General features: G+C 38.0%; 1 protein-coding gene across 9 annotated transcripts in view; it reads left to right on the top strand.

The window, feature by feature from the left end:
* ATF1 (activating transcription factor 1) overlaps positions 1-7,067 on the top strand; it is an 82,910-nt gene extending 75,843 nt beyond the window's left edge. For 8 of the 9 annotated variants that reach the window (XM_035002672.1, XM_035002666.1, XM_035002675.1 and 5 more), the window contains one exon: positions 5,338-7,067. In XM_035002672.1, coding sequence (XP_034858563.1) covers positions 5,338-5,482 — 145 coding nt within the window. In that variant the 3' untranslated portion in view covers positions 5,483-7,067. Of the gene's footprint in view, positions 1-683; positions 803-5,337 lie in introns of all 9 variants that reach the window. The other variant, XM_035002668.1, reaches the window with a different exon arrangement.
* The last annotated feature ends 15,773 nt before the right edge of the window (positions 7,068-22,840 follow it).

Raw genomic sequence — 22,840 nt, 5'->3', positions numbered from 1 at the left:
TCTCATGCTCTCTGTTTCTCATTCTCTCACAAATAAATAAAATCTTAAAAAAAAAAAAAAAGAATGAGTTATGGAAAGTATTCAGTTATCTCTCTACTAATTTAAAGGAAAAAAAATGATGTCATTGAAAATCATCAAAGATCAAGAGGCTATAAAAATGGTAAAAATTGGGAGAAATAAAACTGTTATTAGTAGCAAATATATATTCATCTGCTTAGAATATCAAGGAGAATCATCTGTAGTATGAAAACTTGAAAAAGAAACGATTTTCTTCAACATTGTACTGGAAACCTTTGATAGTTTAGTAAAACAGGAAAAGGGCTGGGGGGGATTATAAGGATTTAAATGAAAGAAATAAAACCTATTTTTTATATAATTGCCTATTTTTTAAAATGGACTTACAGAAAAATGATTAGAAGTAACAAATTTATAAAGATTGCTAGATATAAAGCCCATTTTCAAAAATCATATTTCTTTACATCAGCAATAATTTGATAATTATCAACAAATAAAATACCCGAGAATAAATCTAACAGATGTCCAGGACATTTATGAAAAATATTATACAGTGTTTTTGAAAGACATTAAGGAAGATCTAAATAATGGAGAAATAAATACTGTGTCCATAGATACAGAAACTCAGTATTATAAAGATGACTATTTTTCCCCCAATTGATCCATAGATTCAATGCAGTTCCAATCAAAACCCAAACAGGTTGTTTGAAGAACTTGACAAGTGATACTAAAATTTATAGAAGAGTAGAGGGCCAAGAACAGCCAAAATATTCCAGACAAGAATAAGGTGAGGAGATATCAAGTTTTATTTAAAGCTGTGGTAATTGAAATGTGATACCGGCATTGAGAAAAAAAGCCCAAAATGACCAAAGAAATAGCTCAAAAATAGGTCGATGGACACACGAAACCCTGATATGGTAGGACAGATTATTGGGGTAAGGAGGGACTCTTCAATAAATGGTACTAGGATAATTACTGATACGTGAAAAAATACTGGCTTTCTTTCTCACACCATACACAAAAATCACTGCAGATGGATTTAAACACAAATGTGAAAGGTGACATTTTGAAATTTTTCAGTGAGAATATATAATCTTACGGTTTCAGGAACAGGGAAAGATACCTTAAAACACCTCACACCCCCTCCCACACACAAACATTAACATAAAAGATAAATGAATCTTCATTAATAATTTCTGTTCATCAGAAGATAGAGTCAAAATATAAGCTTCAACCCTATAGAGGATATATGTAACGTATCTAACCCCCAAAAAGAATTTGTTTGAAAAAATGTAAATATCTTCTAAATTAATAAGTATAACCCAACAAAAGATGAATAGGCATTTCTCAGAAAACGGAAGTGGTTAATAATCATATGAAGGATTGCTTGCCCTTATCAGTAATCAGAGAAATGCAAATTAATACCACATACTTAGATATCATTTATCCCCACCCACTTGACAAAAGTCTTAAAGTCTAACCAGGAATTGGCAAGGTTTTGGAACAGTGGAACTCAGAGACTGCTTATGGGAGTGAAAATTGGTATGGCCACTTTGAAATTAATTGGCCTTATCTTGTGTAGTTCACCTGGATATGCTCTGCCATTTAGCTGTTTCACTCTATGTATGTGACTGAGAGAGACTATTGCAGGAAGTATACATAAGAATGTTCAAACAGCAAAAATCAGGAAACCACCTAAATATTCATCAGTAACAGCGTGTATAAATACAACCACAATTTATGAATCCAATGTAATAGTGTTCATTTGTATTGACTGAGTGAATGATCATTTTAACATGAATAAATATTAGAAAAATAAAGTTGAGGGAAAACAAGTTGTAGTTTTAGAAAATAAGCAAAAGACTGAAGCTAGTAATTGCTTCTGGGCAAGAGCAGGGGTATGGAATCAGGAAAAAGCACAGAGGGTTCCTCAACAGTATGGATCATATTTTCTATTAAGTTGGCTGTTGGGGTTTACATGTGTTCATTTTATCACTATGCTTCATAACTTATATCTACACCACAGTCTTTTGTGTGTATACTATTCCGTAATGAATTTTAAAACTACAGTGATTTATAAGGAAATTTAGTAAGTTGTTCTTCTATGAATTACCATCTTGAAAATAAAATGGGAAGTAATTTCACATTAATGACAAATCATAAAATACTCAGTAAATTCAATAGGAAAGGCATAGGACCCACATTTTAAAAATCTTATTGAGAGCTAAAACAGTCCGAACATAGAAAAAATACCAGTATTCTTTGATGAGGACTATTATAAAATATCAGTTCTTCCAATTTACATATAATTTTATTGTGACTCAAATTAGAATCTCTGTAGTTCTCCATGGAATTGGACAAAATAAGATGAAAGTTTACATGAAAGAAAAAAGCATTCAAGAAAGGTCAAGAACGGGGGCGCCTGGGTGGCTCAGTCAGTTAAGCATCTGCCTTCAGCTCAGGTCATGATCCCAGGGTCCTGGGATCGAGCCCCGCATCGGGTTCCCTGCTCAGCGAGGAGCCTGCTTCTCCCTCTGCCTCCCACTCCCCATGCTTACTCTGTCTCCCTCTCTCCTGTGTGTGTCACTCCTGTGTGTGTCAAATAATAATAAAATCTTAAAAAAAAATGGTCAAGAACAGAAAGAGGTTACTTGTCCTGTTAGGCATACTGAAACATACTCTCTAAAGCTACTGTAATCAAAACTTGGTATAAGTGGGGCGCCTGGGTGGGAAAAAAAAACAAAACGAAAAAAAAAACAACCCAAACTTGTATCAGCAAGGGGCAGACAGTAACATTAGCAAACAGGGTAGAGCGCAGAAATAGCTTTTTGTGTTAGTTAAGTACAACCCTTCTAAAGGACGGTTTATTTAATAAATGTTAACTGACACAGCTCCACATCTGAAAGAAAATTAAATAGGACTTTTTTTTAAGATTTTATTTATTTGATAGAGACACAGCGAGAGAGGGAACACAAGCAGGGGGAGTGGGAGAGGGAGAAGCAGGCCTCCTGCCGAGCAGGGAGCCCAATACGGGGCTCGATCCCAGGACCCCGGGATCATGACGTGAGCCGAAGGCAGACGCTTAATGACTGAGCCACCCAGGCGCCCCTGGACTCCTATCTTATATCACATACAAACGTTATTCCAGATGGGTTAAAGACTTCATTGTGGAAAAATTAAGCCATAGAATCTTTAAAACTAAGAACACCACACAGTGCTTGGAATTTTAATATAAGCCAAGAAAAAGACTGAAAAAGAAACATTTATGGTATAAGATATAAAAGTATGAGAAGTCAAAGGGTAGATTAGAAAATTATATAAAAACAGATAAAGGCGGGGCACCTGGATGGCTCAGTCGGTTAAGCGGCTGCCTTTGGCTCAGGTCATGATCCCAGGGTCCTGGGGTCGAGTCCCACATCAGGCTCCTTGCTCAGCAGAGAGCCTGCTTCTCCCTCTGCCTGCCTGCCACTCCCCCTGCTTATGCTCTCTCTCTCTCTCACTCTGTGTCAAATAAATAAATAAAATCTTTGGGGGGGGGGGACAGATAAAGGGAGGGTGGTGTCTGGGCATTTGGTTAAGCATCTGATTCTTGGTTTCAGCTCAGGACGCGATCACAAGGTTGTGAGATCAAGCTCTGCACTCAGCTCAGTCTCCTTAAGACTCTCTCCCCCTAGGGGCACCTGGGTGGCTCAGATGGTTAAGCGTCTGCCTTCGGCTCAGGTCATGATCTCAGGGTCCTGGGATCGAGCCCTGCATCGGGCTCCCTGCTCCTTGGGAGCCTGCTTCTCCCTCTGCCTCTCTCTCTCTCTGTCGCTCATGAATAAATAAATAAAATCTTAAAAGACTCTCTCTCCCTCTACCCCTCCCCCCATGCGCATACAGTCTCTCTCACTCTCTCTCTCAAATAAACCTTTTTTTAAAAAGATAAAGGATTAATACATATAATGCACAGAGAGAGTGTTCTTAGGTTATAATTTCTCATCGTAAAACAAGATAAGGTATGAATTGAAAAAAGGGTATGAGTAGTCAGTTTACATAAACAATCCAAAAGACCAATATTTGAAAAGATGTTCAGTCTCACTAGTAGTAGTTAGGGAAATGAAAATGAATTAACAATGAAATATTCACATGGCAAAGATCTGTACCAACATAGAAATACCATTAAAACTGTATGTGTAAAAAAAGCAAGTTGCAGATAATACCTGCATTACATAGTATAAAAAAATAAATATTTTTTTACTTCTACGTGTATGTAATACATGTCTGTGACTTCATAGAAATATTCTAGGGGTGCCTGGGTGGCTCAGTCGGTTAAGCGTCTGCCTTCAGCTCAGGTCATGATCCCGGGGTCCTGGGATCGAGCCCCGCATCAGGCACCCTGCTCGGCGGGAAGCTTGCTTCTCCCTCTCCCTCCCCCTGCTCGTGCTGTCTCAAATAAATACAACCTTTTTATTTTTATTTTTTTTCTTTTTCAAAGATTTTATTTATTTGACAGAGAGAGAGAGACAGCTAGAGAGGGAACACAAGCAGGGGGAGTGGGAGAGGGAGAAGCAGGCTTCCCGCCGAGCAGGGACCCTGATGCGGGGCTCGATCCCAGGACCCCAGGATCATGACCTGAGCCGAAGGCAGCCGCTTAACCGACTGAGCCACCCAGGCGCCCCAAATAAAACCTTTAAAAAAAAAATATTCTAAGAGGACACGTACAAAGCTGAGTATAAAGCACTGTTTGTAATTAAAACCCAAATAAAAACTAAAGAAACTGTGTCAGAAGTTAACCAGGGGACCCATAAATTTCGCTCCTTGATATTTATGCAGGAAAAATGGGACATGTGTTCACAAAGAGACAGACCTAAGCATAGCAGCTAAAACTAGAAACAGCCCTAAAGAATAGATCAGTAAACTATGGTGATAGTCACATAGTGGAATACACCTGCAACAGTAAGGTAAAAACCACTGCACAGCACCGTCGATGAGCCTCAAAAATACAATGAGTGAAAGGAGACCCAACACAAGAGTACATTCTGAAGGAGGTTGTAGAATAGGAAAAACTTCATCTGTGGTGATAAAAACGAGAACAGTAGTTGTCTGGTGAGAGGACTGATCAGGAAGGGGCATGGGGGAGCTTTCTGGGACAGCAGAGATGTTCTGTCTTGATGAGTATGTGGGTTATACAGGTAGATGCATTTGCCAAACGGAATGGATTCTACACTTAAGATCAGTGTATTTCGCTGTCTATAGATGACCAGGGAGGATTACTGAGGTGCATTTACCATTTAAAGAATGTGAACTTTTCTAACATTGGTTTTTAATGCTTCTATTTAGAGAAGCTGCTCGAGAATGTCGCAGAAAGAAGAAAGAGTATGTGAAATGCCTGGAAAATCGAGTCGCAGTCTTGGAAAATCAAAACAAAACTCTAATAGAAGAGTTAAAAACTTTGAAGGATCTTTATTCCCATAAAAGTGTTTGATTAAGAAAGAAAATATTTTTGCAGACTTGCCTAAAAATTAGATGGATTTCTTTTCTTTTTAGTGGAGTTTATAAATTAAAAGGTCAAAAATGAAGCTTTTTATTTAGGCTTTTGCAACTCAAAGATAAATATCTTATGCAAGAGATCTGGTGACAGAAGATAAAGTGGAAAATGACCTCAAAGAAGTTACTGGCACAACTGGAAACTCTGTAAAAATTAAACCTACTCAAGAAGCAGGAAATGAACTTTCACCAATTTGAATTTTCTAAATAACAAGAATCCAAAAATGGCAGATAAGATGAAATTTGGTAAATTGATTTTTAAAATAAATCAGTTTACCCTGTAGGTTTGCATTTCTTACTGTTTCCTAAATTTTACGTTTTTCAATTGTGTGTGTGCGTGCTTGCGTGTATCTATTTCTGCCAATAAATTCTAAATTACAAATAGAAAAGCTAATACATAACTAAATATATAAATTATGTGTTCTGATTATGTATACTTGTTCTATTGTCAGATCTTTTAAATGGGTTTTTTAAAGTTTGTTTTTTGGACTTGAGAGGGATTTTGAGACTTGCTTGGGTTAACTGTTTTTGAGGCTTTGTCCTAAAAAGCATCTAAGGTACATGAATGGAGTGTGGTGATTTTGTAACTTTTTTTTTTTTTTTTTATCAGAATGGAAGGAGAACTGTTTAAAAGTTTGATACTTTTAAATAGCTTGTTTTTTGGTCACTCTGGGAATGGAGATTTTCTACAAATATATAATAAGTTGTTTTTTGATTCTATATTCTGTATGCAGTTGAATATACATTACTTATTCTGTTGTGCTTTAATAGAAAAGAATGTTTACAGGCCCTTGAGAGGATATTAGAGTATTTTTTAAAAACCTTCTGAAGATGCATACCAAAGTTTTCCAAGAGGATTTTATAACCAATTTAATGTAAGGTTTATCAGATTCTAAAATAGTATGGTTATTAAGGCAATTTTATGTTAGAGTCTATTTTGTAATGTAGTGAATGGTACATTTCTAAGAAAAGTGACTGCCAATATATTTTTATAGCTAATCTTTATAAATTCTAAAGTTGAGTTTTTAATGATTATTTTAAATGTTTATACAGTTTGTTAAGTAAAAAAAAAAATATTTTGCATCTCAAAGTATCATTTTTATATTATGAGAAGTTTCCAGATTGGCTAATATTTGAATTGCAAGTTTTGTATGCAGTTTTATCTAAAGCTCAAGAATGCCCATCAGTACACCAGTGTTTAACCTCTGTATTCCAGTTTGTATACACTTTGAAATTGTACTGCGAAACTATTGTGCGCTTCTTATACAATATGTAGCATATTGTTGTCTGTGAAATTAAAGGATATTTGATAAAATTAAGTTCGCCAAATGTAAAATATATTGCTTGATATGTGAACAAGCTTCCTGATAGCTATTCCATTAATTATACTAACTATAGTACTTTTCTAGTTTTAAAATGAGAATAAATTTAAAATTCTGGTCTACACAGCCTATTTTAAGAGAGGGTATCTTTTATATGTTTGATTCAGTCAGAACCGGTTACAATAAACTAAAAGTAGCTAAGTTTTTTGTTCTGCAAGTGTTTATTAGGACGTGGTTAAGGAGCATGTGATGTAGAAACCTTAATTGACGAATTTGTGTAATCCTAATGAAAAACTGAATTAACAGTATTTTTAAAAATGGGACTGTTGATTTGGCAGCAGTTTATGAAAAGAAAAAGGTTTGATCACCTGTGGCATTACTTCTATCACTTATTATTTGGTATAAAGCCAAGAGGAGGTATGGGGTCAATGTGTTATATCAAGAGTATTTTAAAAGATAATATAGGGTAGATGTTATGCTTGGCTGTCACAGGGATCGTTCAGCTCTTAATGCCTTAACAGCTGGACATCCTAAATCTTTATAAACTTAACACTGCTGCAGACTTCTGGTGTAGAGCCTCGCTCTCACTAAATCAGGTTACCTAGGCTAGCAGTATAGAACGGGCATGAGCAAGCTACTGATGATTCCATAAATGCATACCAGATTATCTTTCAAGATGTTTTTCTAACTTGAATCCAATGAGGGGCTTATGAAATTTTGAAAGTGGTTATAGTCCAAACCTAAATTAGACTCCAAAAGTTCAAAAGACCAGTGATATTATTTCCTTAGCTCAATTTACTGTTTTACATGCATTTATTATCAGTTTATTTATATATTATATTGACGGAAATAATTACTGCCCATGAACAAATCTTGAGTATATAAATTATCACTTTAATTTTATTGTGCAGAGCATGAATGGCATGTATTAGAGCTTTGAAAATCTTACTACAGTTGACCCTTGAACAATGCAGGGGTTAGGGGCACAGACCCCCTATGCAGTAAAAAATCCACACAGTTTTGACTCCCCCAAAACTCATATGAACCTACTGCTGACCTATTGCCTTACCAATAACAATTAACAAATATTTTGTATGTTCCATGTATTATATAGTGTATTCTTACAATAGAGCTAGAGAAAAGAAAATATTAAAATCACAAGGAAAATATATTTCGAGTACTGTATCAAAAAAAAAAAAAGATTCATGTTTAAGTGGACTTGCACAGGTCAAGCCTGTGTTGCTCAAGGGTCAGCTATGTATTTGTTCATTCAATAATTATATTGGAGTTACTGGTTAAATGTGTTTTTCTCCAGTGAAAATATGTGGACATAGGGATGATATAAAAATATTTATGGCTTGTGATTATATAGTTGTAATAATGGCAGTTAAAATTCTCAGAAAAGATGCTGTAGAAATGATATAAAATGAGTGAAATTTGACTAAGGGCTTGATTTAAAGGAAAAGTCACAGGTTATAGTGAAACAGAATAATGTCAAAGTATATGAAAATCTAATTACAGTTATATTACTTTGTTATACAAAGTAGGTTATGTTTAATAACTACTGCTTGTTTTTACTATAAAACAAAGTAAAGGAATGCCTAATATATTAAGGTTGTAGAATTCAGAAGCCTGTGCTAGGGAGAGTTTGGCAAGAATCTTTCCAAGAACAGTCATTTGGAAGAGGTTTAGTCTATTTAACTTTTTTTTTTTTTTTTTAAAGAGACAGATTCTGGTAACTCTATCCCCTCAGTGTAAGTTTCTTTATAACAAACATTAGACATTAGAGATTGGTTCTTTATTATTTCATGGTTGGGATCCTTTTCCTCAAAGTTGACAGGGTATATATAGTAGTTAACTGCCTTAGATAAGTATATATAACAGTTTTTAACTGGTAACTTACATAAATATGTGTAAATCTTTAAATTGTTACAAATCCTGGGTTTCCTATATACATCACAGTTATACCATTTCCTTAATATGGAGTATTTATTGAGGAAACTACTGAAGTAATGGCATTCATTCATTCAGATATTTATTAAAGGCCTTTTTATGTCAAGCCTTACTAGGAAAAGAGTGGTGAACAAGATAGTGTTACAGCTCTTGTGCAATTTAGATAGTGATGTCATCCTGTGAGCTTGTTACTTGCCTAAGATTATATGAGCATTAATAACCAGGGATCTGGGACTTAAACCTAGTATCTAACCATTCAATCCTCGTAGTCTTGAGGTGCCTGGCTGGCTCAGTCGGTAGAGCATGCGACTCCTGATGTCAGGTTTGTGAGTTTAAGCCCCACGTTGGGTGTACAGCTTACTTTAAAGATAAATAAATAAAAAGGCACTAATTCCATTTAAAAAATAAAATAGTAGTCTCTCCTCTTTATTAAACTCGGGGGGGTGGGGACTCTCTTTTGTGCTTTTCCGTGTCCCTACAGTCCAGAGGCAGCACTTACCTGGTTCATAGGGATGCTTCATAATGTTTAAATGAATAAAGGTCTGGGGTTTTAACTGACTAAGGCATAGAGAAGTTTGATACTTTGCCCAAATCACACAGTAAATAACAAAACTAGGGTTCAGAGCTAGGTGTGATCAACTCCTAAAGTCTGTGGTCTTAACCTTCATTATGTACCTTCTTATCTGTGTGGAAGTGTCTGAAAAGCTTTGTTCCATTGTATCTACCCTTTATCAAAGATTTTTAAAGTTCTACTTAAATGTGTCCACTAGATGGCAGCCTTCATTTTAAAATCACAAAAGTTTTACAAACTTCTGAAACTACACAAGTTTATAACGTATCAAATCCTGTACACCCACCATTCCAGAATAATAAATGTTAACATTCTGTTATCTTTACTTCACATCATTTTCTGATCCCTAGTCCCATTTATCTTCCTAAAGGAAACCACTATCAGGAGTTTAGTGTGGATCCAATCTTTTATTTATTTATTTTTTTTTTTAAGTAATCTCTACACCCAACATGGGGCTAGGACTTAAAACCCCAAGATCAAGAGTCGCATGTTCTACTGACTGAACCAGCCAGGTGCCCCCAAGTTTGTATTTTTATACTTACTACATGACTCCATAAGTAACACAGATTAGATGATACTGTCTTTATTTTAGAACTTCATAAATGATATCTTAATAATGTGCCATTCTCTAAATGAAAGGTCAAGGAGACCAAACAAAACTTGGGATTTTATCTATGGCAACAATACTTTGTTTTGGGGAAAATAAATGAACATCAAAGCATTTTACTTTCTACTGACAACAATTAGATATTTAATATCACCTCTGGAAAAAATGCTTCCTTCCCCATTTTTTTTTATTCCCAAAACATTCTGCAAATAACACTTAAAGTTTACAAAATACTAAACAAAAATGGACTTAGACTTTCTAACAGTGAATTTCAAAAAGGAAAAAAAAGTCCACATTACTTCTTTGCCCACTACTCATTATCTTCATAAGTAATCAAATGCAATTTCTATGAATTAACTATGTACAAAACACTGGGCTTGGTGAAGATACCAAATAAACATGAAACATGGTCTTTCACAAGCTCAGACTACTTGGGGAAAAGAGAGCCCTCTGCTGAGAAACTAGATCACTGGGGCACCTGGGTGGCTCAGTCGGTTAAGCGTCTGCCTTCAGCTCAGGTCATGATCCCAGGATCCTGGGATCGAGCCCCGCATCGGGCTCCCTGCTCAGCAGGGAAGCTTTTCCCTCTCTGCCTGCTGCTCCCCCTGCTCCTGATCGCTTGCTCCCTCTCAAATAAGAAATCTTTAGAAACATAGTAAAACATTTGTACATAGTAAAACATTTAGAATTCTACACCTAATGAAAATATTCATCAGTCCAAAAGAAAACAGGAAAGGAGAGAAACAGGCAGGACAAATTGCCCAAAGTAAAATGGTAGAAATCTGTACATATCGGTAATAATAAATGTAAATGTACTGGGCGTTATCAGTTAAATACCAAAAATTGTCATGTTGAATTAGAAAACAATATCCATCTATATGTTATTTACAAAAGGTATATCTAAAATACAAGGATACAGAAGGGTTGAAAGGAAAAACATGGAAAAAGTTGTACCAAATACTAGCCAAAGGAAAGCACTGGTATAGTTATATTTACATTGAACAAAATAGACTTTATTTTTTTTTTTAAAGATTTATTAGAGCACAAGTGGGAGAGGCAGAGGGAGAGAGAATCTCAGACTCCACGCTGAGTGAGTGGAGCCTGACACGGGGCTCGATTTCACAACCCTGAGATTATGACCTGAGCCAAAACCAAGAGTCGGAAGCTTCACCGACTGCGCCACCCAGGGTCCCCAACAGTAATAGACTTCAAAGAAAACATTACTTGGGGACAAGAGAGTCACTATAAAATGAAAGATTCAATTCATCTAGAAGATAAAACATCTAAACTTGAATGCACATAATACAGGGTCAGGATGTGAAGCAAAATGCAGAAATATGAGAAAGAAAAATACACAATCTTAGGTTTTTAACCTCTCTCTCTCATGATTGATGCAAAAACCAGGAAAACAACCAGTAAAGACATCAATTTGAACAACTAAAAACTTGACCTAATATACTGAATTTCACCAACTGTAAACCACCATTGATTGTAAGGCATACTATGATCTTAAGTACAAGAAAGACCCTGAGATCAAGACCTGAGCTGAGATCAAGAGTCGGATGCTTAACTGACAGAGCCACCCAGGCGCCCTTTAAGTACCAGTAAGAAAGAAAAACCACCACCAGTAGATGACAGCCCATTGATGGCCAGATGCATACTGATTTCAGAGATGTCTGAACGTTAAAAATGTGCATCTTACAATCAGTGAAATTCGACATAGAATACAAAGCTAGAAGTCATTCTTTTCAAAGAATGTTTTAGAGTGTTTATAAAAAGAACCATATATCAGGCAATAAGTCTCAACAAATTCTTCAAACGACTAGTTTCATATGACTATGTTCCATTGATCTATATGTATTTATCCTCTCACCAAAACCACAGTCTTGATTACTGTAGCTTTATAGTAAGTCTTGAAATCAGGTAGTATGAGTTTTTAAATTTTATTTTTTGTTTTTGGGTTTTTTTTCCCCCATTGAAATTGTTTGGCCATTCTAGTTCCTTTGCCTTTCTATATAAATACTAGAATCAACTTGCCATATCTATTTAAAAAAAAATCCTACTGGATTTTGATTGGGGTGTATTAAACCTATATATAGATCAACTTGTGAAGAATTAACAATACTGAGGCTTCCAATCCGTAAACACAATATATCTCCTTTATTTAGATCTTTTTAAATTGTCTTCCTCAGATTTTTTTTCTTTTCGTTCTGACATAAGAGACCATGCATGTATTTTGTTAGATTTATACCTAATTACTACTTTTTCTTTTTTTTTTCTTACAGCTATTTATAGCCCGGGGGGGGGGGCGCAGGGGAGTTCAATGTCGATAATGTCATCTGTGAATAGACACAATTTTATCTCTTTAAAACCTGTATGCTTTTAATTTATCCTGCTTTACTTTACTGCCTAAGAATTCTAGTACAATGTTGAATAGAATTGGTAAGAGTGGACTTACTCATTCTTAATTTCTCCCACTCTTAAGGGGAAACCCACTCAGTTTTAACATTAAGTATGATACTAGCTGTAGGATTTTTGTTTTGTTTTGTTTTGTTTTGTTTTGTTTTGTTTATAGAAGCCACTTCTCAGGGGAGTTTCCTTCTGTTCCAAGTTCATGAGATTTTTTTTTTTTTTTAATCAAGGACAGTTGTTGAGTTTTACCAAATGCTTTTTCTACACCCATTGATATCATCATTTGGCTTTTATTAGTTTGTTTATATGACAGATTTTATTAATTGATTTCCTGATATTGAACCAGTCTTGCATCCTCAGGAGAACTACCACTTGGTCATGAAGCATAATCTTTTTTATTCTGGACTTGATCTGCTAATGTTTATTGAAGATTTTTGTGTCTCTGTTCATGAGGGATAATTGGTCTGCAGTATTATGTTCTTGTAATGTCTTTGTCTGCTTTTGGGTATCAGGGTAATGCTGGATTTATTTAATGAGTTGCTATTAAAGAATTATAATTATTTTAAGTGTGATAATGGTGTTGAAATTATGTTTTAAAATACCTTATTTTTTGAAATAAAATGTTTATAGATAAAATTACATAATTTTTGGAATTTACTTCAAAATAATTATGGTAGTGGGGGAAAGTAGATAGGGATATAAATATAGCAAGATTGGCCATGGAATGATAATTGTCATGGAGTGTATTATTCTATCTTTGTATATATGTGATTTTTCCATACCAAAAGTTTAAAAACTAAATAAATGGTGCTGGAAGTACTGGTTATTCACATAGGAAAAATGGAACTTGGATTCCTACCTCACCATACACAAAAGTCAATTCTGGGTGAATGGAAGATTGAAATATGAGAGACAAAAACTATAAAAACCTTTAGAAGATAATGTAAGGAATACCTTTAAGACCTCAACGTAGGGAAGGATTTTTTTTTTTTTTAAGATTTTATTTATTTATTTGAGAGAGAGCCAAGCCAAAGGGAAAGGCAGAGGGAGAAGCAGACTCCCCGCCGAGCAGGGAGCCCAGTGTGGGACTCATCCCAGGACCCTGGGATCATGACCTGAGCCGAAGGCAGATGCTTAACCGACTGAACCACCCATGTGCCCCAGGAAGTATTTCTTAAATGGGTCACAAAAAGTACATCCTAAACAAGTCACAAAAAAGGTACAAAACACAGGGAAACATTGTTAGATTCAGTTATAAGTAAGCAAAAGAGAAAAATAATAAAAATTAGAACAGAAACCTATGAAATTGAAAACAGGAAATCAATGGAGAAAAATCAATGAAACCAAAAGCTGGTTCCCTGAAAAGATCAATAAAATTGATAAGCCTCTTGCATCCTCAGGAGAACTACCACTTGGTCATGATGCATAATCTTTTTTATTCTGGACTTGATCTGCTAATGTTTGTTGAAGATTTTTGTGTCTCTGTTCATGAGGGATAGGTTTAGGCCTCTAAACAGGTTAAGAAAAAAAGAAAGACACAAGTTAAGAGTAAAATGGAAAGAGGGAACATCATTACTGATCCTACAGACATAAAAAGAATAAAGGAATAGTCTGCACAATTCTTTGCCAACAAATTTGATAACCTAGATGAAAGGGTCCAGTTCCTTAAAAGACACAATCTGACAAAACTCACATGTGAAGAAGACATAGAAGAATATTTATTAAAGAAACTGAAATCAATAATGAATAACTTTCTAAAAGAAAAAGCACTAGATCCAAATGGGTTCACTGGTGAATTCTACCAAACACTTAAGGAATTATATTTATACCAATTAAGTTACACCAATTCTCCACAATCTATTTCAGAAGGTATAAACATAAGAAATATGTCCTAACTCATTTTATGAGCTTAGCATTACCCTAAAACCAAAACCAGACAAAGATATAATAAGAAAACTACAGACCAATGTTTCATGAACAAATGCAAAAATTCTCAATATATTAGCAAATCAAATCCAACAATGTATAAAAAGAATTGTACACCATGACCAAGTGGCATTTATCCCAGGTATGCAAGGCTGGTTTAATATTTTATTTTACTTTATTTATTTATTTTTTTTGAGAGGGAGGGAGGCAGGGGGGAGGGACAGAGGGAGAAGGAGAGACAGACTCTTAAACAGGCTCCAAACCTGGTGTGGAGCCTGATGTGGGGCTTGATCTCACAACCCTGAGATCATGACCTGAGCTGAAATCAAAAGTCAGACGCTTAACTGACTGAGCCACCCAGGTGCCCCTGGTTCAACATTTTAAAATCAATCCATCACAGCAGGCTAAAGAAGAAAAATCACATGACAATAGATGCAGAAAAATCATATGAAAAAATTCAACACCCATTCATATTTAAAAAAAAAAAACCTCTCAGTAAACAAGGACTAGAAGGGAACTTCCTCAACTTGCTAAATATCTACCAAAAAACCTACAACTATCCTCATACTTACTAGCGAGAAACCCAAAGCTTTCCCACTAAACAAGGTGAGTTCTCACCACTGCTTTTCAATGTCATACTGTTAAGTCCTAGCTAATGAAGTAAGACAAGGAAACAAAGGGTATACAGGTTAGGAAGGAAGAAATAAAACTGTCTTTATTCACAGATGACATGATCATCTATGCAGAAAATCCTGAAGATTCGATAAAGAAACTCCTAGAACTAACAGGTGATTACAGCAGGACTAAAGATACAAGGTTAATAGACAAAAGTCAATTGCTTTCATATATACTAGCAATGAACAACTGGAATTTGAAATTTAAAATACAATAACATTTGCATTAGGTATAAATACTTAGGTATAAATCTAACAAAAATATGTACAAGAGCTATATGAGGAAAACTACAAAATTCTGCAAGAAGAAATCAAAGAAGAACTAAATAAATGGAGAAGTATGCCATATTAATGGACAGAAAGATAATATTGTCAAGATGGTAGTTCTTCTCAACTTGGCCTACAGATTCTGTGCAAGCTCAATCAAAACCCCTGCAAGTTATTTTATGGGTAACAACAAGCTGATTCTAAAGGTTATACAGAAAGGAAAAAGACCCAAGACCCAGAACAGGGTGGTTCAGTCAGTTGGGTGTCTGCCTTCCGCTCAGATCATGGTCCTGAGTTTCTGGGATCAAGCCCTGTGTCGGGCTCCCTGCTCTGCTTCTCCCTCTGCCCCTCCTCCTTGCCCTTGCTTATTCTCTCCTCTCTCTCACTCAAATAAATAAATTAAATCTTTAAAAAAAAAAAAAAGACCCAGAACAGACTATACAATATTGAAGGAGAAGAATAATGGGAGGACTAACAGTACCTGACTTCAAGACACTATAAAGCCTTAGTAATCAAGACACGATGATATTGGCAAAAGAATACATCAGTGGAAAAGAACAGAGAGCACAGAAATAGACCCACATAAATATAGTTAACTGATCTTCAAGGAGGAGTAAAGGCAATACAATGGAGCAAAGACAGTCTTTTCAACAAATGGTGCTGGAACACTTGGACATCCACGTGAAAAAAAGAATCTAGACACAGACTTTACATCCTTCACAAAAATTAACTCAAAATGGATCACACACATGAATGTAAAACACTAAAGTATAAAAGTCTTAGAACACAGGAGAATAACATATATGACCTTGGATTTGGCAGACTTTAGATGAACACCAAAGGTATGAGCCATGAAAGAAAGAATTGATAAACTGGACTTCATTAAAATTAAAAATTTCTGCTCTGTGAAAGACAACTTAAAGACAATGAAAAGACAAACCATGGACCCAGAGAAAATACAGTTGACTCTTGAACAACATGGGTTTGAACTGAGTGGATGCACTTACACATTGATTTCTTTTAATAAATATATTGGAATATTTTTTGGAGTTTTTTTTAGAGGGAGAATGCAAGTCGGAGGGGAGAGCAGAGGGAGAGGGAGAATCTTAAGCAGGCTCCGCACCCAGCACTGAACCCCACGTGGGGCTCAATCTCACAATCCTGAGATCATGACCTGAGCCAAAACCAAGAGCTGGACACTTAACTGACTGAGCCACCTGGGCGCCCCTTTTTGAAAATTTTTGGCAACTTGAAAAAAGGTACAGATGAACCACTTAGCCTAGAAATATAAAAAAAAAAAATTTAAGAAAAAGGTATGTCATAAATGCATAAAATGTATGTAGACACTATTCTATCATTTATTACCATAAAATATACACAACTCTGGGGCACCTGGGTGGCTCAGTCGTTAAGCGTCTGCCTTCGGCTCAGGTCATGATCTCAGGGTCCTGGGATCGAGCCCCGCATCGGGCTCCCTGCTCGGCGGGAAGCCTGCTTCTCCCTCTCCCACTCCCCCTGCTTGTGTTCCCTCTCTCGCTGTGTCTCTCTCTGTCAAATAAATAAAATCTTAAAAAATATATATATATATACACACACACACACAACTCTATTATAAAAAGTCAAAATTTATCAAAACTGACGCACACACAGGCTGTACATGTGCCATTCAGTCAAGAAACGTAAACATAAAGATGCAGTATTAATCATAACTGCAGAAAGTTAACTGCAGTATTTACTGCACTACTGTAAATTTCAGAGCCACCTCCCGTTGCTCTTGCAGTGAGCTCAAGTGTTGCAAGGGTCCACTTAAAACACCACATGTGATGCTAATCATACCACCGCCCCCACCCCAGGAGCAGCTCATCTCTTCAGTAAACTGCGTATCACAGTAAAAAGTGATCTCTCCTGGTTCTCGGTATTTTTCACCATGTTTAGTGCAATACTCTAAGCCATTTGCATAACACCATGGGATCCATACGAATTCCACTAGTGATGCTGGAAGTGCTCCCAAGAAGCAGAGATAAGTCATGACATTACAAGGAAATGTTTTTTTTTTTTAAAGATTTTATTTATTTATTTGACAGAGAGAGACACAGCGAGAGAGGGAACACGAGCAGGGGGAGTGGGAGAGGGAGAAGCAGGCTTCCTGCAGAGCAGGGAGCCCGATGTGGGGCTCAAACCCAGGACCCTGGGATCATGACCTGAGCCGAAGGCAGACGCTTAACCGGCTGAGCCACCCAGGCGCCCAAGGAAATGTTTAGTTACTTGATAGGCACCAGAGATTGAGGTCTGTGGCTGTGATTGCCCATTTCAAGATAAATGAATCCAGAGTACGGAGCACTGTGGAAAAAAAAAAAAATTCATGAAGCCATCACTGTGCACAAAAACGCTTGCGCTTTTTGTGAAATACCTTTTTATCGTGTATCAAAAATGCAGCTTTTATGTGGGTGCAGGATTGTTGTAAGAAAGGCATACCACAGACTCCAATAGGATATGAGAAAAATAAAAATCATTATATGACAAAGCAAAAAGGAGATGAAGGATCTAAAGCTGGAGAATTTAATGCCAACAAAAGATGGTATAATAATTTTAAAGAGGTTTGGCTTAAAAAAAGTCAAGGTAACAGGAGAAGCAGCATAAGAGGCTGCAAGATGAGTTCCCAGATGCCATTAAAAAAAAAAAAAATCATTGAGGCGAAAGGATATCTGCCTGAACACGTTTTTAATGCAGCTAAAAGTGCCCTATTCTGGGGAAAAAAACCAAAAATGCCACAAAGGACATTTATTTGTAAGGAAGAGAAGCGAGCACCAGGATTCAAGGCAGGAAGAACAGGCCAGCTCTACATTCTTATGCAAATGCAGTCAGATTTATGATCAGGCCTGCCCTTATCTATAAAGCTATTAACCCCCAGGCTTAAAGGGAAAAGACGAACACCAGCTGCCATCTTGGTTGAACGACAAGAAGACCTGGACCACAAGAACACTTTTCTGGATTGACTGTGTCCCTAAAGTCAGGAAGTACCTTGCCAGTGAGAGACTGCCTTTTAAAGCTCCTTTGAGGGGTACCTGGGTGGCTCAGATGGTTAAGTGTCTGCCTTTGGCTCAGGTCATGATCCCAGGGTCCTGGGATCGAGCCCCACATCAGGCTCCTGGCTCAGCGGGGAGCCTGCTTCTCCCTCTGCCTCTCTCCTTGCTCATGCTCTCTCTCTCTCTCTCTATCCCTGTGTCTCAAATGAATAGATAAAATCTTTTAAAAAATAAATAAATAATAAAGCTCTTTTGATAGTGGACAATGCCCCTGGCCACCCAGAACCCCATGAGTTCAACACCCAAGGCATCGAAGTGGTCTACTTGCCCCCAAACACAACGTCTCTGATTCAGCCTCTAGATCAGGGGAGAAGAACCTTTAAGGATCATTACACATGGTACTCCATGGGAAGGATGGTCAACACTATGGAAGTCTCTCTCTCTCTCAGAGAGAGAACATCATGAAGGTCTAGAAGGATTGCACCTTGGAAGATGCCATCATTGTTACAGAAAAAGCCATGAAAGCCATGAAGCCTGAAACAATCGACGCCCGCTGAAGAAAACTGTGTCCAGATGTTGGACACGGGATTTAGGATGGAGCCAATCAGATCATGAAAGAGATTATGGATCTGGCAAGAAAGGTAAGGGGGGAGGGGTATCAAGAGATGAATTCTGGAGAAATTCGAGGGCTAACAGACATCACACCAGATGACGTGATGGAGGTGAGTGCTTCTGAACCCGGGCCAGACAATGAGAGGATATAGAAGAAGCCGTGCCAGGAAACGAACAGACACGAGAGAATCTGACAGAAGGGTTCCAGTTAGTCAAGACTGCTTTCGGTATCTTTTATGGCAGCGACCCTTCTAGGATATGGGCCCTGAAACTAAAGCAAATGGCCGAAGAAGGATTGGTATCACATGGAAACATTCTCAGAGGACTGAAAAAGCAAACCAGACAGAAATTACGATGTATTTCCGCCAAGTTACACCCAGCGTGCCTGCCTCTCCCGCCTGCCCTCCCAGCTCGTGCGCCTGTTGGCCTCGGCCACCCCGGAGGCCGCCGCCGCCTCAGCCCACGCCACAGGAAGACACGAGGGTGAAGACCGTTAGGATGATCCGCTTGCACTTAATGAACAGTAAATAAGCACCCACCATGCTGTACAGCTAATACACTCATCTGTGGTGTACGTGCCTTCATGCGAAAATCTAGTAACTGTAGGGCATGAGGCGTTTTGTGTTCCTCAGCATCGCCTAAGCATCCATCCTGTAGATCATCATGTGCAAGCCTTGTATGGAGGTGGAGAGCCTATCCTTACACAGACATATTTAAAATTAATAATGTGTTACCATTTTATAACTTTGCTTTTTTTTTTTTTAAGGTGTATTGCCTTCTCTTCACAGTTTTGTTTTTGTTTTTGTTTTTATGAGAGAGAACACAAGCAGGGGGAGTGGGAGAGGGAGAAGCAGGCTTCTCGCTGAGCAGGGAGCCCGATGTGGGACTCGATCCCAGGACCCTGGGATCAGGACCTGAGCCGAAGGCAGACGCTTAACGACTGAGCCACCCAGGCGCCCCGATAACTGCTTTCAGAGAATGACGTTCTTGTACAGCACACCTCTCTCTTGTAATTGGAGAAACTTCACATCGGCCTATCATCACAGGTAAGTGGTTTCTAAAAATGTGACAACGTTTCCAATCCTGTATCATATTACTGAGATACTGTATGTCATAAAATTTTTATAATGATTAATTCATTGGTGTGTACACAAGGCTACCATAAAGCAATCACACTGCCGCTTCTTTGTTATTAATGTGTGAATCGTTATACCTATAAATATGAATTTTTCACATTATATTTTCACTTTTGACGTCTAGTGTTAGCTGTATGTGTAATATCTACAGTGTTCTGCATCACATACAAAGGCAATACCGCCGTAGGTCGTGACAGATGATGCATCTTGTAAACAGATGTTATAAACTCACAGGATCCATAAATACAGGACAGCACTATAAATGTATTATCTCTTCCTTATGATTTTCTTAATAAGATTTTCTTTTGCTTACTTTATTGTAAGAATATAGGATACGAAACTTACAACATATAAAATATGTATTAATCAACTGTTTATGTTATCAGTAAGGCTTCTGGTCAACAGCAGTCTATTAGTAAATTTGGGGGGAGTCAAAAGTTATATGCAGACTTTTGACTGTGTAGGGGATCAGCACTCTTAACCCCTGCAAAGTTCTGGGGTCAGCTGTATTTGCAAGAGTCATATCTGAGAAAGGACTGTTATCCAAATACAAGAAATCTTAAAACTCGATCGAAATAAATAAATAAATAAATAAATAAATAAATAAATAAATAGGTTGAAGACCTTAATGGACCTTAATGTGATCAAAGCAGATATATAGATGGCAGATAAACATACGAAAAGATGTTTCACATACTATGTCATCAGGGAAATGCAAATTAAAACAAGATACCATTAGACACCTATTAGAATGGCCTAAATTGGGGCGCCTGGGTGGCTCAGTTGGTTAAGCGTCTGCCTTCGGCTCAGGTCATGATCCCAGGGTCCTGGGATCGAGTCCCGCATCAGGGTCCTTGCTCAGCGGAAAGCTGGTTCTCCCTCTCCCACTCCCCTTGCTTGTGTTCCCTCTCTTGCTGTCTCTCTCTCTGTCAAATAAATAAATAAAATCTTCAAAAAAAAAAAAAAAAAAAGAATGGCCCAAATCCAGGGGTGCCTGGGTGGCTCAGTTGGTTAAGCGTCTGACTCTTGATTTCAGCTTGGGTCATGACCTCAGGGTCATGAGATCAAGCCCCACATTGGGCTCTGTGCGCAGCATGGAGCCTGCTTAAGATTCTCTCTCTCCCTCTCCCCCTCCTTCCCCTGCCCCCATTCCGTCTCTGAAAAAAGAAAAAAAAAAAAAAAAAGGTGGGCGCCTGGGTGGCTCAGTTGGTTAAGCGACTGCCTTCAGCTCAGGTCATGATCCTGGAGTCCCTGGATCGAGTCCCGCATCGGGCTCCCTGCTCAGCGGGGGTCTGCTTCTCCCTCTGACCCTCTTCCCTCTTGTGCTCTCATTCTCTCTCTCAAATAAATAAATAAAATCTTTAAAAAACAAAAAAACAAAAAAAACAAAACAAGTCACAGTCTTTTTATAACCTAATCTTGGAAGGGATAGCCCATCACCTCTGCAACTTTCTATTTGTTAGAAACAGGTCACTAAATCCAGCTAACATTAATGGCAGTGGGGAGTGGGGGTGTAATGAGGGTGTGAATACCAGGAGAGGGCTAATTGGAGGTAATTTGGGAGGCTGCCTACTCCCCCCCAACCCCCGAGGATATTCGTCCACTGATGGGAGCCATCCCACAAAGAAAGGAAGTGACAATACAGGAGAGAAGAGTGAAGATCTAGAAAATGCAGAGGAAATCCAGGCACAGGACCTCTGCAGTTACTGGTCCACTGCATTTTTCAATGCCCTTTCATGACTTGGCTACATGTACCTGTCTTTGATCAGAATATGTCAAAGAAATTTGTTAAATCTCTGTTATCTGTCCCAGTAAGACCTGTCATTTGACCTGCTTTCACATCCATTCCCAATCTGATCATGTGATCATCGCCCCCGCAGAGAACCACACCCCAACTGTATTTCTCCCTTTTTTTTTAAGATTTTATTTATTTATTTGAGAGAGAGAGAGAGCACAAGAGGGGGGAGCGGGAGAGGGAGAAGCAGACTCCCTGCTGAGCAGGGAGCCCGATGCGGGACTCGATCCCGGGACTCCAGGATCATGACCTGAGCCGAAGGCAGACGCTTAACCGACTGAGCCACCCAGGCGCCCTATTTCTCCCCTTTCAAGTATCACCTTCCACTAAAGTATCTGGGGAACAGAAATCTGTTTGTTGTCTGCCCATGGGTCAGTCCAAGCTGCAACTTGTTCCCTCCACTACCGCCTACCTCTCACCCACTGATTTCTGCACAGCCCTGCCCTGACCTGCTCCCTTTACCACGTGTTACCACCTGTAAGCCCCAATTAATAGCCTCCTTTGATTTAATGCTGTCAACCATGATGACCTCTGAGAGATGATATGAGCACGGCAGCTGTCCTGTTGCCGACCCCTGCTTTAATTCCCCATCATGTGACCAACCGCCGAGACTACCACAGCCCACACTGTTCCCTTGTCCCCGAGGATGTGGGATTAACAGAAGCAACCTTCACAGCTCAGGATAGCAACGATAAAGCAATTTAAAACCAAACATTAGACATCACTGTTCTTAAAAAGCCTGGGTCAATCTAACCCTGTGAAACTCTCATAGATCTCTTTCTGGCTCAGGCCTGGCCTTCTGCCATGTTGTTGGGCTGCCTGCTTCTCTCCTCCCTCTTCCCCAGCTTCCTTTGCACACTGAAAAATTTCTCTTCAGTTACGCTGAGCAATAAATGCCCTTACCCCTAAGTAGGAAGCAGGTTCAAAGCTTACTCCTGCATATCTAAAAACCGTATTAAATGACTCTACTAAAGGGAAGAAGGGCACACATAGTT

The sequence above is a fragment of the Mirounga leonina genome, unplaced genomic scaffold (assembly GCF_011800145.1).
Source record: "Mirounga leonina isolate KUSES-001 unplaced genomic scaffold, KU_Mleo_1.0 Mir_126, whole genome shotgun sequence".
Taxonomy (NCBI): Eukaryota; Metazoa; Chordata; class Mammalia; order Carnivora; family Phocidae; genus Mirounga; species Mirounga leonina.
The sequence above is the reverse complement of the archived record's forward strand: the minus strand, read 5'-3'. Positions and strand labels throughout refer to the sequence as shown.